General features: G+C 33.8%; 1 protein-coding gene across 2 annotated transcripts in view; it reads right to left on the bottom strand.

Annotated features, from left to right (window-relative positions):
* SRBD1 (S1 RNA binding domain 1) overlaps positions 1-19,571 on the bottom strand; it is a 154,053-nt gene that overhangs the window by 52,391 nt on the left and 82,091 nt on the right. For both annotated transcript variants that reach the window (XM_004686235.2, XM_012727663.1), the window contains exon 16: positions 19,089-19,171. In XM_004686235.2, the coding sequence (XP_004686292.1) occupies positions 19,089-19,171 (83 nt within the window). The remainder of the gene's footprint in view (positions 1-19,088; positions 19,172-19,571) is intronic.

Below are 19,571 nucleotides of genomic sequence, written 5' to 3'. Positions count from 1 at the left end.
ACTGAAAACTGTTTTCACATGGTATAGAATAATTCAGGTCCACTAGAATGTTTTTATTTTAAAATTGTTCAATTTCTCTTATTTTAAGCAATTTGTATTTTCTGTTTTAACACAAAAATTCACAAACATTGATTCCCAACTTAGATTTACTCAATTTCAGTAGGCATGGTCTTTATCAACATACTTATCTCTAGTCCAAATGTGAATCTCTGGTTTTACACACTTTTATCTACCTTGGAATTTCTCTTGGGCACATCTTCAGTAAAACAAAGGGTCCAAATAAGCATCTAATAATAATTGTGTGTAAACTTGTAATAAACCTCACCAACCATCCCTAATCTTTGCAAGAGCTACAACTCATGTTCAGCTACATACCACTTTCTCCATTACAAAGAAGAATACGCTACACCCTAATCTGAGTAAATGAATTCAGTTTTCATATATGTGTCTCCAAATATAGGGTAGTTAAAGCCTTGGCACAATGGCGTCTTTCGCTTCTACTTTAAGATTTTTTTCACTTAGTAATGTAGCATTCATAGCTCTTCTGAAGAGAATAGCCAATATTTAGTTCTGAATGCTTTTAATTCTTGCACTAAAACAGCTGAATGAGGTTGTTTTTTAAAAATGGTGTGGGGGGAGGGTGGTGGCAGTGGAACGTGAGTTCGTTACCAGTTGTCACCCAAAGATAACAGTTACTTTTACTGGGGTATTACAAATGCAAATGGTTAATGTGGTATAAACTGTACGCTAAATTTTAGTTAGAATGTCTAAAGCTATCACACAAGGCATTCATCTGTGTTCCCTGTTTATGGGACTGAAATATATAGTCATTTGAAGTCCACAATATGTATACTGTGTTTGTAATAACTGCAGATTTTACAAGCACATTATTCTTTCCATTAGGATTAAAACCTCACCGAATAGCAATTTGTGAAAGAATTCTAGCAGGGCCCGGAGCCCAGAACTCTGACCTCTGATGAGATGCTTGGCAGCAACAAACTCTGGGTCTAGGCAAAACATCTGGTTTGAGTTAGACTTACTGAAAAAATAGCCCCTGTACTGGGGAAACTGGTATTCACTCAGCTTTGTATATATACTTTGACTGACTTCAACACTGCTTATAGAATGAAAAAAGGGGGGTAAGAAAAGAAAGACTGAACTAGAATGCTTGTCAATCATGACAGATTCCTTGGTGGCCTCTCCAGAATTAAGCTTGTATTAGTTTTAGAATAGTCTATATCGTTCCATAAAGTATGCAAGTATGAAACAACAATCTGGAGACAGACATTATTGAAAGGTTCTCCTGCCCACTTTCATTTTCTGATTAGCAGCTTTAGTAGGACAAATGTGGCAATCCATGTACTGCAATTAACAAAACTCTCTAGTTCATTTAAAACCATCAAAAGGTGACCATTAAATTATTATTTCACATTATTAAATATACGGTCTTGTGAAGCACAGTACTTTATATAACAGACTGAAGGGGCCCAAAACTACGAAAGGGCCATATCCACACAAGTTGTTTCTACACCTACAGGCAATGTACAGACTTAACAGAAGCAAAAAAGCAGGATGTTCCAATGTAGTGCTCTCTACCTTGACCATGATTTGATTTTCCTAGTAAAAGCTAACTGTAACCCAATTTATCCCACCATCGATGTATAAGATTAAGGTTGAATAGGATAATGATTGGGCGCATGATTCATTTTGAAGGACCAGGGAGAATTCTGTCACTCTCAGGTGGTGGTAAATTGCCATTTTACCTTTCTGTCACCTTAATGTAATTATTACCTTTGTGAAGAAAAGTGCAAAATCATTTAAGTTTGATCTTTTGACAGAACAGTGCAGAATAGCATGCAAATCAGTAGTTCTACATTTCTTTAGATACAAGTTTACTTTTTTACCCTGTGACACTATTAAAAAAACCTCTATTGAACAGTAGTGTGTTATAAAATATCAGTATCATTCTCCAACAAGTTATCAGCAGTCTGTAAATACCACATTTATCATACTTTGGGGAACTATACGGAATAATTGTGATTATTTACACCTTGCTTACGGGTTAAAAATAAAATTTACGAACCAAACACAAGCCAGAGACTGCTCAAATCTCCCCAGAATCCTCAGGCCACACATATATTTATCTACTTGTTAGAAGTAGCACAAATTGCTTTTAATGTCTGTCACAACAATTATTAAGCAAATTATAAATGTTGTACTACAAAATATTGCCATTTCTATTCTAATCAGAATCAACAACATAATCATGGAGCAAACAAAAATAACTTCTCCTGCAAATTTTATTTTCTGAGCCCGTATTTTAAATATATTTTAATATACAGTGTTCATTTTTCCAGCTTTGAGTAAAATAGCAGATATTCAATTCCAGGCTCCTTTTCCCCACATTCTTGCAACTTTCCTTTGTATACATACCACACATATAACTCCTCTACCTTTCTTAGCTCACTTCAGAGTTAAATGCTTTTCTAAAAGATATTCTTTTTGACACAAAGTAAGTTCATAAGGACAATGTGAAAATCTCTCTCATTTAAATATAATTTTTTCAGGGAATATTGTGTGAAAATGCAGAATGATTCTAGTAAATTTCTTTAAGCGCACATTTCCTGTCTCACTTTAAAAAAAGAATAGCTAAAAAAACAAAAAAGAGTAAGGGTGCACACATAATTATCATACATACTCACACATAATCATACTGTAGATATGGTGATGGACTTAGGAATAAAGTTTTTAGAACAGCTGGAGTTTGGGATGCCTAGATAAGTTATTTTGAAGGTTTCTTTCCTTTACCTGAATGTATAACCGTCTATGTTTGTATGAAAGCATGAGCATGAATGAATGCACACAACTTGGGACTGATACCGATGCTAAAAAGGAAAGTTATCATCAGAAATGTGAATGCTACTCAGGTAGGGTAGCACTGGGAAGGTAACTTTGTCATTCTCATGACAAAAGTAGCAAGTAAGACATTTTTCTTTTCTGATGTAACTTTAGAACGTTTGTAGTTCAATGCTGAGAGTACAGATAAGAAACAAAACACAATGATTTTAACAATGAATAGTAAAAAAATAACAGTGGTGATCTGTATTCTGGTAATACTTTTACACTGGAATTAAACAGCAAATTTTCTTTCCAAAAGGCATAAAGAGCATTTCACTGCTAATCCCCTGAATTTTTTAAAGCTATGGCCACAAAGGCACATTTATAAAATAAGCCCCCACTTGTTAAAACTTAACGTTGCCACCATCACTAGAGTTTCACCTTAGTGACTTAAATAAATATAAATAAAGTAATAAACACTATATGTTTTATAGAGTTCTATGAACCAGAAAAAAAAATCACCTTACAAAATAACTCCTGGCAAATGCAAAAGAAAAGCTAAATTTGGTTTGCCCATATTTTCTGAATTCCCAGAATATAAGAAGCAGCTAAGGGAAACTTAACTTATTTAAGTGAAAAACTTTTGCTTATTTCATTTTCCACATTAGCCATTCTGGAAAGTAAGGGGGTGGGGGGAAGCATGAAACAGGAAAGGATGAAAAAAATCAGAGAAGGGCAGTCAATATAATAAAAAATATTTGGGTGTTTAAAACAAGCTATCTTTCATATTCTGTGTTTTAAGATGACATTAATGAACATCTTTCTACTAAGATATACTGAAAATAATCTCTAAGAAAATCAGACATGGTGGCCTGCTATCCCAGGTGTTCAAATGTCCATCAAGTTAAGATACCTGTGTTGCTCACCTATCAGTGAAGTGGTAGTAAAATTGTATATGCTACTGCTCTCAGACGGCTGTTGTGTAACTGTTTTATTCAGAACTGAGGAAGAGAAAATACTAATGGCTACTGTCATATAAACAACTTAAAAAAAAGTTGTTTCGGACTTGTTAATATACTAATGGAAGTTTTATAAAGTTTGAATATAATTTTCGAGTCATCACCTGGATGATAGCAGTAACAACACTGACTTTAAATAACTCTAAATTATATACAGTTGAGTAAATTTTAATTTGTTTTCATTTAAGGTCTTCTAAAGTTGAGGCCAGCATGTTGAAGAAAAATATTAAACTATCTATAACCCTGTGTCAACATATGATGCTACTGGGAATGGTAAGTGAATTAATTTTCCAAGGAAAATTAATTACTTATGACTTACAGTTGTAAAAGCAAACAACGTAACTCTGGATTAGGGCACATTTAATTTCTGTTTGTAGTAGCGATTAAATTAATTTCATATAATTCATGGTATGTAATGGAAAGCAGAACAAAAATGAAATTCTAGACAATGACTGACATAGAAAAATGTATATATTTATGAAGCTGATCCAAAAACAAAGGTCATGGATATTACTCACTGGATAATAAAACAGTACTTTAATAGACCTATTACAAATTTCAGCTTAGTTTTTGAGAAAGCATCATTGAATCTAAAAATCTAACACAGGAAAACAAAATAAAAAAGTGTAATAACACCCCATAAAATCTCCTAAATCTTCTCTCTCCTCCCTAAAAAAAGATAGATGGAGTGAGGATTTGTACATCTTTTGTTTATAATAATCATTTTTAATCTACACAATATGGGACAGCTAAAATCAAATATATCATTAAATGATATGGGGATGAAGGTCTTAAAATTACAACTAAATTCTCATCTGCTAACACCCAAGTAATGAAATGTTTCTAAAATTAATCATCTGTGATCTATTTTACTGAATTACACACCTGAGTACTAACTACTAAGACAACAGATTTTGGCTAACTAATAGAGCCTAAGAATATATACACAGCTGCACATTTGAAAATATTCATTTCTATTATACTTCATCACTTTCTACCAGTTCTAATTAAGCCAGACATAATCTTTAAATTCGGGGTTCCAACTTCATAGTATACTCATGTCTTTAGATAAGATAATTAAATCTTGTCTCAATACTAATTGTAATTAAAAAGTTTAAAATAGCTACGTGAAATGTCATTCTCATGGCACATTAAAACATACAAAATTAAAACATTTCATATTCTAGCAATAGTCCTAAACACTGACTGTCACTAGTCACTGGGTAAAATCATTGTTAGTTAAAGTTCAACTGACATTTGGGACCATTTGTTAAGGGAGCAAGTCATTTGACACACTCTTTTAATGTAAAATAAAATACTTCAACTTATGCTTTTAGAAGTAAGAAGAGGACTTCAGATGAGAGATTAGTATGACCACCTACAAATAACAGAAGTAAAATCTAATGCAAACAAAACTTCTCAAAATTTTACTTTTTATAAAATGTAAGCTAAAGCATTTCCGTTCCGAGACACTGGTTCTATGACAAAAAGCACCCATTATTTCCACATTACTTTATATTTTTGAATAATTTATAGAGAAAATATTAACTTACATCTTTGAGCTGAGACAATCACTAAAAATATTCTAAATTCCATTATAATTTTCAACCTAACAAAGGAGAAGTTGGGAAATTACTTGGGAGCTTATGAAAATATAATTTCAAGGCACTGTATTCTTTGTAGCAATTTTTCTCAGGTAACTACACATGAAAACACATGTTAAAGAGCAAACTTAATTTTCCATTCCTAAAGAAGCTGTGAGTTAAGCATGATCAGAAAATATTTTGTACTATTTTGAAGAGAAAAACCAAATGAAGCAAGGCTTGTTTTCTTTCCTAAAACACTTGGTTACCCTTATTTCAAAATGGGCCTCACTCAGCATAATCCAGATTGAAAAGAGGGCTGTTTGTAAAATGTCCTAGATAGGTTCTCTTTAGGGTAACAGACATATTCACCTTTTTTCCCTAGTAAAGCTACCCAGGAAGCTAAAAACTAGACTCTCAAAGAATTTAAACTTAACTTTATTTCCTTGTCATTCTTGGCTTCAACATCAGAATAAGGTTTTAAGAAGACAGAAGAAAAGACTTTTAAAATGAAAGAATGAAAGAAAAGAAACCATGTCCTTCTAGACCAGCACAAAATCAATTCGGCTGCCCACAGCAGCGCTGCTTCACTACCTTTGTGATAAGAGATCAGACGTTTTTCTGACTGACAAGAGAGTCTACAAGAAGACTAACACTGATAACTCTTTCCTTAGAATAACACATACAAAACACTTTCTACATTAAGTTGGAAATGAATTTCATAAGGCTTTTCAGGCATCTTTCATTTATTACAATCCACATTCATATTTCAGTAGAAAGACTACAGGGGAGTCACTAATTTTTTATCTAAACTATAACATTTTGGCAAACGGTACATAACTAACTTAAAATCCACAACAAGCCTCAAATACTAAAGAGCTGGTAATTACATGATGAGAAACAGCTTGATTATGGGAGTGGCAAGGCAGTCTGTCAACAAACAGCTGTGTCTTGTTGACAACCATAACTAGACTGTGCATCCCAACAAACTGAGTTTGTTTCTATTGTTGTTGCTGTTGTGTTATTTTATGCTCCTCCTCTCCCACCTCTAAAATAATGAGTCAACTTAAACATGAGATGTGAACCACAAAAGAATACTTAAATGCACAAAGATAACAAATAAAGCACTAATAGACTTACAAAAAGTCCTGTAGGTAATAACTAACAGAAGTTCTAAGAGTGCTTTCCAGTTCAACCTCAAATGTCTATCTCTCCCTGTGTAACGTGTTCTGTCACTAATATTTACAAGAGGCAGCTCAGGCAATCAGCCTGTTTCCTCATTCCTGAATTATGATCACAGCAATACTGCCACTTGGATCCTTTGTTCTGGAAGCCATCCCCACAGCTTCTTCTGTCCTTCCTCTTAGCAGAAGGCAACTAACATGAATATACCTGCCAGTGAGAACAAAATGACCTCACATGCCCTTTTCCATTGAAATTAAGATACTAGGGCTATCTATTTAGTATACGAGTAAATAACAGGGATAAATAGCACCTTAATATCAAGGTTTTAAAAACCTACTACTGTAAATAGAATCTGCTTATATAGTGGATCTATCACAGGAAATCAAGTCACTTTCACATTTGCACCTCCAATCTTTCTAATTATACACAAGAGTATGTGTGTGTGTCCATCTATAAACATTTATTATATTTACACATATACTATACATATATATAGGCACTCTTTCAGAAAGCAATAGGAAACTTATTTTCCAACAAGGCATACAGGAGTAAAATTATTTTTCCAAAGTCACACAGCAAATGTTACTAAGTCAAGGTAAACCCATGCTCTCCTGCTGCCCTGGAGCTTGTTTCTTCTCAGTGAACCTCACTGAAATTTGTCTGGTGCAAGAGAACTGTTGATACAATTTCAGTTTCAGGTAGGTTCCACATAGAGACCTCTCAGGGAATTTTGATTAAATACACTTTGAATTCTAACTACAAGGGCATAAGTCAATGAGAATAGTTTCATTTTAGTATGACTAACCAATTATTTTAAATAAATTTAGAATACAAATTTCCTTTGAAAATGTTATGACAAACAGGATTTCTCTGTAAGAAGCTATTTCCTATCTTACTCTAAACTACAGTGTTCCATCTAGAATGAATTTTAATTTCTCTGTTATTCTGCTGCCATCATTGAGTCCTGTGCATGGCTAATGCTATCCTGGTAGTCTGCCTATAAATTTATATTTTGAAAAACTTAAATTTGTCAACACCTATCTTAGTAGGCTTTAAATCATAAAAGAGGGTAGAATCACTTTTTAAAAGCCTGGTTGTATTTCACACCATATGAAAGGAGGGGCCCTAAGTAAGGGACCAGGTAGCTGAGGAAAGCAGAGAAGAATGGGGCACATTTGGAATGAAGTCTTCTTTATCCAGACTATTAAAATAACTGTTATGTTCTACATTACTTGTGATGGGCATTTAGGTGGAAAGGAAGTAAAGCCGATTCACAAGTAAGTTTTTAAATCTCAGTCTTTTAAAAGTAACAAAGCTACTATGAAGATATATCCACTACGAAAAAATTAAATGCTAACATATATAACATTAAACATAAGGATACTGAAAGTTTGACAGGTCCAACCAATGTCATTAAAATGAAGTTTTATGCCATAAAAAGCAAAGATGAGTCAAACACTACACCATACACACTTCAGCAACATCTTTAAAGATACAGCACCCAACGCAACAATAGTGAAGCAAGGTTAAATAGATGGAACTACATCAAGTTAAAGAGCTTCTGAACAGCAAAAGAGACATTACAAAAAACAAACAGACATCCCACTGATTGGAAAAAATTTTCTCACACAAAATTAGCAATAAAGGATGGATCACAAAAAAATACAGAGAACTGATGAAACTCCACAAAAATAAACAATCCCATCAAAAAATTGGCAGAAAAGCTAAAGAGACACTTCTCCAAAGAGGAAATGCAGATGACCAACAAGCATATGAAAAAATGTTCAACATCACTTGTAATAAGGGAGATGCAAATTAAAACCACAATGAGTTATCACCTCACCCCGGTGAGAATGGCACATCTTCAAACAACTAGCAACAACAAATGTTGGTGAGGATGTGGAGAAAAAGGAACTCTCCTGCACTGCTGGTGGGAATGCAAACTAGTACAACCACTATGGAAAACTGTTTGGAGGTTCCTCAAACTGCTAAACATGGAGCTTCCCTACAACCCAGCAATCCCACTCCTAAGTATCTACCCAAAAGACACAAAAACACTGATTCAAAAAGATACCTGCACTCCCATGCTTATTGCTGCTTTATTTACAATTGGAAAGACATGGAAACAGCCCAAATGCCCAAAAATGGATGACTAGATTAAAAAGATGCAGTACATATACACAATGGAATATTACTCAGCAACCAATAATAATAATAATAATAATAAACACATGCCTTTTGCAGCAACATGGATGGAGCTGGGAAAGATCATGCTTAGTGAAATAAGCCAGAAAGAAAAGGAAAAATATCGGATGGTTTCGCTCATAGCAGGAGTATAACCGACTAGGCCAGAAAATTATGATAATGAACAGCTATATACCAGAGACATTTTACGGGAGTGGAGTGGGGAATGGGGGGGAGGGAAATGCACTGGACTATGGTGATGGCACATGGGTGATTTGGTGATGGGAAGCCCAAGGGGATTGCAACTGAGATGGAAAAATGCTCAAAATGATGTAAACATAAACTATTATATTATCAAAATAAAATGAAGTTATACATACAATCCCATAGTCTTTAAAGTTAACTTTCTACTGGCCTGGGACTGTGGATGCTCAGTACTAATCATTGTTACCAAAGTAGTCTTAAAGAGGACAGTTTCTCACCAGGACTGAATGCTCATGATGACTAACAATATAGCGTGGGTGCCAGAAACCCCTTCCCTGTGCACCCTGTTTATATAATCCACAGGCCTGGACCTCCCTCCTCTACACTGTCTTTAAATAATGTTTCTTCTGGCTCTTGCCAACTCTTTGGGGAAGTGTGATGAGGGGATGACATAATTCTTAAAGCAAATTTAGGGCTCTGAAGAGAAATGTGGCATACCACTGCAAAGACGCAGAGATAAAATATAAGGCATGCCTACTTCTATGGAGCCTGGAGGTGTTCTAATATAAAATGCTTAATGAATTCTTATCAGTTAAACACCTTACCGATTTCTGAGTCTTTCTGTTATAAATGGCTGTTATTTGGCACACCTGGAAAATAAAGGGTTAAAAAAATATTGCCAGGAAGATTTGCTGCTCTCTAGATAGGTTCACATCACCAGATGATGCTGGATATGGCACGACTCCAGAGTAAACCACCTTTTCTTGGCCTTCCATGGCTGTTTATGAGTATACAACAAGTGCCTTATCCTCGCCAGCTCATTAAAAAGATGGGTCTTCCTCTGATTCCATTCAATTGTGTGTGTACTTCCATGTGGCATTAAATCCTCATGTCCCAAAATCAACCCTGTCTCCTAAATACTTGTCAGAGATTATTTTGTATGAGATAGATCTTCTCATACAAAAGTGCACCCTGAAAGGAAAGAAAAAGAGCTGGCTCACTTTTGCTTAACTTACACACAACAGGCGATTAACCTCATTGACTGGCTGAGGATCCATTTGAGGATTTACTTGAGGGGTCCTCTTCTAAGGTAGGTGTGGGTTGGTTAGAAAATGTAAAGATATTACCAACCTCCTTAATGCCCTAAAACATGGATTCACCTTAATTTGCTGGCAAGGGATGTTTTGATTATTCACATTTAGTAAATAGCTATAACAAAATGAAGGCAAAAATTTCTAGTTTAAAACTGGACAAAACTATTATAGGAGGAAAAAAAAAAAAAGAACCATTTTGTAGATAAACTTCATGCTCTGGTGTTGAAAGTTAAGGTCCACAAATCAAAAAGCAGTCATTTCTACAGAGCTGGGCTTTTCCACTGCTCTCTCAGTGAATCACGCTGTGGTTAGTTGAAAGTGCTGTTCACATAATAAATTAACCACCTCATTTCCTTCATCACCAAAATATACATAGCACCCCCATACAGATTTGTTTTAATAAAAGTAATAAAGCAAGCCCAGAGGTTATGGCTGTTATGACATAATCACACCTCTGAGATTTGAAAACACTCACTTGCACATCATGCCTCAAAAAGTCTTTGCAAGCCGTCCTCCAACAAAACCTAACTGCATTCATACCCTCTGGCCCCATTTATTCCAAAAAATAATGAAACAAAAGCCTTATATATGTCAGGAGAAAATTCTCCCTTTCAATTATATATTTGAAAAGAAAACACATCTTTTTACATAATACCATATAATAAACAGCGTAGGTATTATGATGTAAATTATCAAAGAAAATGTATCATCATTGCTAAGAATGAATGAAGAAGGCAGCCAGCTAGCTTACCATCTCACCCCAAACCAAAGAGATCTTCTAAAGTTAGTTGTTGATAAAAACAAATACATGTATTTCTTTCTATGGTACTGAGAAACAAGTCTTCACTCTACATAAATTCAGGCAAATAAACTTCTCATACTTGAATAGACATTTTAAATTATTGGGCATAACCCAGAAAACATCTCTCGGAATATCAATTTCCCTCTCTACAGGCATTTTCCCCTAAGAATTTCTTTCTATGACACCAGAAAGAAAGACACTCTAAGACAAGACATATGATAGATTTGGTGGAGAAATGTGCCATGAATGAACTCACATTTTAATTTAAAAAGAAGGCATTTCTTGTCTCTGTACCACAATATAATCACTTTGTAGGCAGGATTTACTTCTTACCTAAATTCTATAAACCATAGTCCTATTCTATAAACCACAGTCCTTTCTACAGGGCCATGCATTTAGAGCGCACTGACACTCTGATAATGATGATATCTTTCCTTTAAATTTAAAAATGTAATTGCTTACAAGTAATTAAACTTATTTGGGCTAATTCCCAAAGATCATGATTAACAGCCACCTTGAACAAATGAAGAAATGAGTTAATCATATACACTATTTATAAGAAATCAGTCAGAATATAGTTTTTAAATTGTCAGAAGTGGTACTACTGTTTACATATTTTATTTCTGGTTCCAATCACTGTAATTATCAACACAATCTAATTTTGGGGTTTTCAGCAATATTTTTATAATGTTAACATTATTATAGTTACACAAATATAAGGTTTTTACTGAGTTTTAAAGTTAAGAATTTCATCCAAGATTCTCTCTTAGTTATGCCAAAAGTGTCCACACATAATTATAAATATTCAGTAAATCACAAAGATCTATATGAATTATGAATATATTAAAACATATTTTGAATAATATTATTCTACTCTAGACCATATAACCACACATAAACAGTAGATTAAAAACAAAGATTAATTTAATAAGAACCGGGGCCTCCCTGGTGGTACAAAGGGTTAGGACACAGCACTGCAAGTCAGCCACAGCCACCTCAGTGTGAGTTTCATCCCCAGCTCCAGAAGTGATCCACATGACACAGCAGACCTCTCCTGTCTCTCCCTCTGCTCCCCTCAGCAGTGGATTTTAGTTCATCTGCCTGTTCTGCTCCCCACTCTGTCTCCGGTGGATCCTCTCACCCTCCCATCTCTGCTCTATACCCCAGTTCTTGTATGCATAAATAAATAAATCTTAAAAAAAAAAGATTTATTTATTTATTTACACATACAGAACTGGGGTACAGGCCAGAGTTGGTGGGGCAGTGAGAGGAGACAAGAGTGGGGAGCAGAACAGGCAGATCAACGAAGTACACTGCTAAGGGGAGCAGTGGGGTGGAGATGGGGGTCAGGAGAGGTCTGCTGTACCATGTGGATCACCTCTGGGGTGGGCAGAGATCGAACTCGTGCTGAAGTGGCTTTAGCTTCTTAGTGCTGTGCTTTAACCCGCTGCGCCACCAGGGAGGACCTACATAATTAATTAATTTTAAAAAAATAAAATAAATTAACAAGAATATCCATTTTAAAGGAGAGTTGCATTTTAGTGAAAAGAATCTATCCCAATTAATTCCAATATTTTTCTTTCATAGATACTATAATGTATTAGTTAGAGGTCCTTAGAAATATTGATTTAATCACTACTGACAAAAAATGCCAATTAAATGCTCCCTTTGATCTGTCCGTGTAAGAATTATTTCCCTAAAGAACAGAAGATGCACTGTAGAGGAAAAGAAAAGAATGAAGAGACAGGCACTAAATTAAAGAACTCTTATTCTTTTGTCAGTAGCAATCCTTCAACTTTCTGCAGTGATTTTCACTTTAAGAATATAGTCATTTCCATTCTCCCTGCTCCGAAATTGTGAACCACTTTTTCTGAAGAGATTCATTAAAAAGAAATACTAGTAACTAATATTTCAGGTTTACCAACTAAAAATTTTAAGAGTGTTAAAAAGTTTTATAAAACATTATAGTATGTTCACAATAGGGTTAAATAAAAACAATAAACAAATAACTTTACCAATAATTTGCCTCTCGTGAATGTTTAATATTCATATAAAAGTAAATCAATAAGAACTTCCATAAACTTCTATTTTAAGAGTGTCACTCTAATGAAAAGATTTATCCCAATTAATTCCACTGTAATGAAGATTTCCCTTTCATAGATATTATACTGTATTAGTTAGAGGTCCTTAGAAATAATGATTTCTATTCATATTCATTTAGTAAATACTTACTGAATTCCTATTTGAGCTAAGCCCTAGCGGTTGCAGATTTAGAAGTGGAAAAATCCTATCCTCATATAAGAGTTTGTATTCCATTAGAAAAAACATACAGTAAACAAAAAAATACTATGACTTTCAGAAATAAAAAAAACTAGCTGTTCTATTTTGGGGAAGGAAGTGAGAAATAGTCTGTGGAGTCTTAATACACAGAGAAAAGAAAACTGCTCTCTAGGTAGACAAACAACTCCTCCCATTTCCCACCCTCTTATACCTCTTCCCAGATACCTACAATTCCAGCAGCTTCTCCTTCTCAACTTTTCTCCATTTTCTTCCTTTAACTATTTCTTAAGCAAGCTGTAGGTATTCTCTTCTCAGACATCCAGCTTTTTTGCTTCTCTAGCATCTCTACATTTTCACCCTCTATACTTTTACTTCCTTCCCATCAACACAAACACATTCAAACTGTGACCTCCTTAAAACTCTCTTCTTTGAAGATTTGTTATACATTCATCTAAAATGTTCACCTTTAGTTCAATCGTGAATCTATTATTTGATTTCTACCCCTACCACGCCACTGAAATTATCTTATCATGGCCTCCAACTTTTTTTTTAACTAAGTATGAAAGACATATTTTCAGTTCTTACTTTATCTTTGTAGTATTTTACAATATTGATTTTTGTTTCTTCAAACACTCATCTTCCTTGTGCATATTTTGTTTATTCTTATTTACAAATTGAGGTCCATGTTTTTAAAAACTTACTAAATTCATAATCCAAATTTTCCCTACTACAAATAGTGTTTCAATGAATGTCTTGTACAAACTGTCTTTTTCACATGGAATTTTGAGTTTCCTATCTTCAGCTTTACTAATTGCCATTGGCCGCTGAAGTCTACAAATAAGAATATTCCAGTGCTCCACATGCTTGCTAACCGTCAAGTTGTCAGACTAATTTCTGGTGACCTGAAAGGTTCCACTGGGGATTAGTTTGCATTTCCCCAAGCATTAGTCAGTGATATTTTTTCCCATATCTTTACTGGGATTTTGTATTTCCTCTTTTGTCAATTAACTGTGTATACCCCTTCTCTATTTTTCTATTGGGTTGTTTCTTTTTTCCTCTTGATTTGTAGGAGATCTTTATATATTAAGAATTCTTTATAGGCAATATGTATTGCAAATATTCTCTCCTTGTCTACAAATTTCATAGATGCTTTAGATTCTAATGTAGTTAAACTTACTTCTTTTCCTTTGTATCTTTTTAATGTCAAGTATATATTTTTGACTACCCATGATAACTACCAGCTTTAAACACTGTGCAAATACCTTCATTTTTTAGAGATGCTAATGATTTTTGTGCTGATGTATGAGAATTAGAAGGTGAACTTGAGTTGAAAATGAAATTGATCACACAGACCAAGGTCAGTGAAACATAAAGAGTAAGAAAAGAAGAGACTAAGAAAAGCAGATACTTCAATTGTAAATAATTTAAGGTATTATTGGTATAAGGTTCTCTAAACTATATTAATATTTCACATTTCTTTTAAAGATAAGTAACGGTATTATATTATGGAGCCTGTGTGTATATATGGTTTATTATATAGTCAGTAATTTCTAAGAACCTGAGGAAACTAAAGTTAATTCTTTAATATACAAAGCATAATTCATTCTGATGTTAAAAAAAAATCCAGTATAGAAATTTTAAAGTTATTGAGTTCAGTTCACATTTCCAGTCAAGGTGAATTATTTGATTTTGATAAATTATAAAAACAATTCAATTTTGGTAACAAATAAATGCAAAGCTAAGTTTGAATTTCATCCAAATATCCAGTATAGCAGTTGATAGTCAAGGAGGACAAAATGTAAAAACATAATGGCAAGAAACTCATCTATGTGAATAATACCTGATTTTCAAAATAATTTCCTCTATATTGCACTTTTGAGTTTTAACTACTACAAAAAACTACTTTAATATAGAAAAAAATCCAGAAAAAAAGTCATCTAAAAGAATATCCACAATACAGACTCTTCTAATTCACACTCCCAAAACCCAAACAATTAAGGGATTAAAATATTTAAAAGAATTTCAACAAACAATATAGAATAGATGAGAAGTCTTAATTGCCTTTTATAGACCTAAACTAAAACTATACGTCGTAGTTTCTACATGTTAACTATAAAATACTTTTTAATGGGGTAATGTTACAACTGAAGAGTTGGATTTTGTGTTTGTGTCTATACTCAGAACTGGTTCAACAGAAGAGGCAGGGAAATAAGATACAAATTCCCACCTTTGAGATTTTACCAAGAGCAATTTCAGCTGTGAAGATGATTTTCCTTTTACAGTGACTCCTCATTATCCATAATAATGAGGAATAAAGATGGCCTGAATAGGGTTCCAAAAATTCATTTTGGAAAACCATTTTATTCTTTAGCATCATCAAATGATCTAGCAGAAACAGCACAGAAAGAGGAAAGAGAATTGTTCTGTCTCTCACACTTTACTGTGAATGCTCTTTAACAAATAGAGGTGTTAATGAGCATGAAAGTATCTAAACATGGTCTAAAGAAGAAATAAGCAAGTAAATCCAACTCACTTAAGTTGTGTTCTCAGGATATGACAAGGCTAAGCTAAACCACCATTCCCCATGTCCCACAGAACTCAACAGAGCCAAGTCTGCATCATCTTGCTCTCACCCTAGAGTGTTTTTTTGGGAGTAACACCAAGCCACTTTCCAGCAAAGTCTTTAGGGGTCAGTTAGGGATATGTTGTCATTCGACCACACTGGCTGCCTCTCTCTCCAGAAATAATGACAGGCATGTGTTTTTGAAATCAGCTCTCCACATTTCTAAGACAAGGATTGGAGAGCTGCCTTTAGCATTTTAGCTGTCATTAACCAAATGTATTTTAGTTTCTACTGAAATAATAACATTATAGCTTCTATTATTTCATCTAACTATTTAACATTCTTTCTTTGAACAGCTTTCATTTTTTAAATTAGCAATGTTTTTCTAGCTACTCATATTTTAAATCAGGATAAATACAAGTGTTAGATTTATAGTTAAGGCATTTGAGGTCCAAGCTAAGAAATTGAGTCCCATTCTGGAGGTACTGTATGTCTATTGTATCAAGGCTTAAAAATAACTGACTAGGACGTGGAATGGATATTTTTTTACAACGATTTCTTTCTCAATATATACCCACTATCGAAAGTTTGACAAATTGATGGATATGCCATAATACATTACACTATTCTCTTACTGTAGATGCTTTCAATATTTTACCAGTACAGCAAACTTGTATTTAATTCTTATTAGTTCTTTGCTGCCTTAGGGGAAAAATCACCAAAGAGAGAATCCAGGTCAAAGGGATGCATTTTTTTACAAGTATGTCTTGATAGCTATTATTTCACAGAAAAAAACAATTGAGACTTCCAACAGCAGTGTCTGTGAATGCTCACCTTACTGTACCCTTCTCACCTGTAGATGTTTACCATTTCATTGCAACTTTACTCAACTATTAGGTTGAAATAATGTCCCTTCTTTAATTTGGGTTTCTTTTTTTAAAAATTTTACTAATTTATTTTTACATTATTTTGTGCCTTTTTCCATCTCAGTTGTAATCCCCATGTAATTTGGGTTTCTTTGATAAAGAGAAAAATTTATATTTTTTAATGCCAAATGGTATGTAGAGATTCTCTACATCATTTTTATAAATATGATTCACCAACATATAAACATGTACACATCAACAAAAATAGCCCAAAACCCTCAACAATAAAAGATGCACTTATCATATGCACATACATATCTGTAGCAAATAAGTTTTCAAGTTCACCATCCTGCTTTAAGTTTCTGTGCTAAATAGCCTAGTAAATTCACTTCTAGGTGCATGACTAAGAGAAATGAAAGGTACTTCATAACAACATGTACACAAATGTTCATAGCAGCATTATTCATAACAGCCAAAGAGAGGAAATAACCAAAGTGTTTTTTAACCAATGAATACATAAACAAAATGTGGAGTATATGCATAATAGAATACTATTCGCACAAATAAGAAATGAAGTTCTGTTACATGCCACAGCACAGATGAACTTTGAAAGCATTATAATATATGAAAGAAGCTAGTCACAAAAGGTCACCTTTACATAATTTTATTTATATGAAATATCAAGAATTGACAAGTCTATAGACAGAAAGTTAATTCATTGATGTCTAAGACTGGGAAAATGATAGCAGTTTCTTTTGTGGGGGGTGAAAATATGACTGTAGAAATAGGTTCATGACCTATGAATACACTAAAAATCATTGACTTGTACAGTTTAAATAGGTGAATTATATGGTATGTTATTATATTTCAAACTATCTTTAAAATATATGTGGTGGCCTATTAAAATCTACTGTGGTTTCTCTTACATAAAAATAATTTTATCTTTGCTCTAGTTCTTAGAAATGTTTTTAACACAGTACATATTGTGAAACAATATTGTTAAGTAACAGAATGCTCAGAGAAATAACATGTTCTTAGGACACAATGTATTTTATTAATATGACATATATTCTTTGACCTGTTTAATCCATTTTGCCTTAAACTCTATTTCATCTGATACTAACATGTTTAGGATCTTTTCACTGGTGTGAAATATTCTTCTCAATATTTCTGATGTCAAGATTGCTACAGTTTTACTCTCTAGATACTAAGAATTTATATGCGTATAGCTAGATCTGTCCCTTCAGCAACTGTCATTCCCAAACAAACAAAGCTACTTACTGTAAAATGGAGAACCTCCCCACTTAAGTCTCAAAATATGACAGATCATTCCAGGATTTGCTACTCTTTAAAAATACTAACTACCCCAGGACACAGTTTCTTTTTCTGTAGGTTTGTTTGCGATGTCAAGTCTCTTCTGTTTCTATGGCTGCAGATTCAATGACCTAATACAATATTTCTTCAGAGAAGATGTAGGATCTATCAGTTAACTTCCATGAAAATTGTATAAAAGGTAATATTTGGGGCCCTCCCTGGTGGTGCAGCGGGTTAAAGCACTGTACTAAGAAGCTTAAGCCACTTCCACATGAGTTGGGTCCCCACCTGCCCCAGAGGAGATCCACATGGCGCGGCAGACCTCTCCTGACCCGCCCGCTGCTCCCGTCAGCAGTGTACTTTGTCGATCTGCCTGTTCTGTACCCAACTCTGTCCCTGGTGAATCCTCTCACCCTCCGCATCTCGGGCCTGTACCCCAGTTCTGTATGAATAAATAAATCTTTTAAAAAAATGGTAATATTTGATTTCATTTTTATGAAAGACTTTAACCAAAGGGAAAACTATTCAACTCAAGGTTTCTGGACATAACTTAAGCTATAGATGGGTTCATGTTGCATAAATTGAATTCCATCCTCAACTACCCATCAAATCAATACAACCTCAAGAAATAAAACTATAATAACAAGCTACTACTACCACTATTACAATTGCACACCAACAACAATTGAAAGGTTTTAGCTCAGAGAGGGTGATGACCAAAAAAATGAACTGTGATAATAATAAAAAAAAAAGGAGTGTATAAATATTAAGGAACAATAGGCAGCAAAGGATTCTTTCTGGAAGATGAATAAAGATCACGCTGTTACTTACTGGTTTACATAAAGAGTCAACATAACTTCCCTTGCTCTATATCCCTTCCAATAATGTTTAAAAGAAAGGATCTCCAAATTTAGCACTGTATGATCTAGTGTTTTACCATAATATTTAATGTTTAAATATGATGACAATTAATTTTAAGTCTAGTTCAAAATGATAAACACAAAGGGAAAAAAGTCCCTCCCTTTTTACTAACTACTTTCCCACAAACTATATAACCTTTAAAAAGGAAATCTATCTCCCCTGACAATCACTATTTGAAGTATGAGTACTGCTCTTTGTATTGATGGATTTCATTACATGATGCACACTGTTTTACCTGATACATTCCAACTCCAATGTGTTTTGGTTCAATTTTCACCAGCTCTGCTAAAGGATCTTGTACACGCCTTGCTATGGAAACTGGAGAAGAAAAAAAGAATAAAAAAATAAGCATGATTTAATGTCAAAGCAACATTCAGATAATTGCTTATGTTACATTCCTCCTAATGCAAGTATTTAATTCTTCATCCTCTCCCCACAATAATAAACACTTAATTATGTTGCAAAGATTCCTATTACTTTTATACAACACAAAATTTCAGGGTTGATTATGTTACTGGAACATATTACTGGAACACCTAGGTATTCCTAAGCACAAATAGATTGAAATAGTTATACATTTGTGTACAACTAATATACTTCATTGCTATTATGACATATTGTTTGTTCCTTAAATATAGCATAGTAGAGAACCACACACTTGAAAGAACAAAGTAGACGCTTGTTTTCTATTAAATAACTTTACATTATTATTAATATG

The sequence above is a fragment of the Condylura cristata genome, unplaced genomic scaffold (genome assembly GCF_000260355.1).
Source record: "Condylura cristata isolate star-nosed mole 26May11 unplaced genomic scaffold, ConCri1.0 scaffold00020, whole genome shotgun sequence".
NCBI classification, from domain to species: Eukaryota; Metazoa; Chordata; class Mammalia; order Eulipotyphla; family Talpidae; genus Condylura; species Condylura cristata.
Note: the sequence above shows the minus strand (reverse complement) of the source record. Positions and strands in the feature narration are given on the sequence as shown.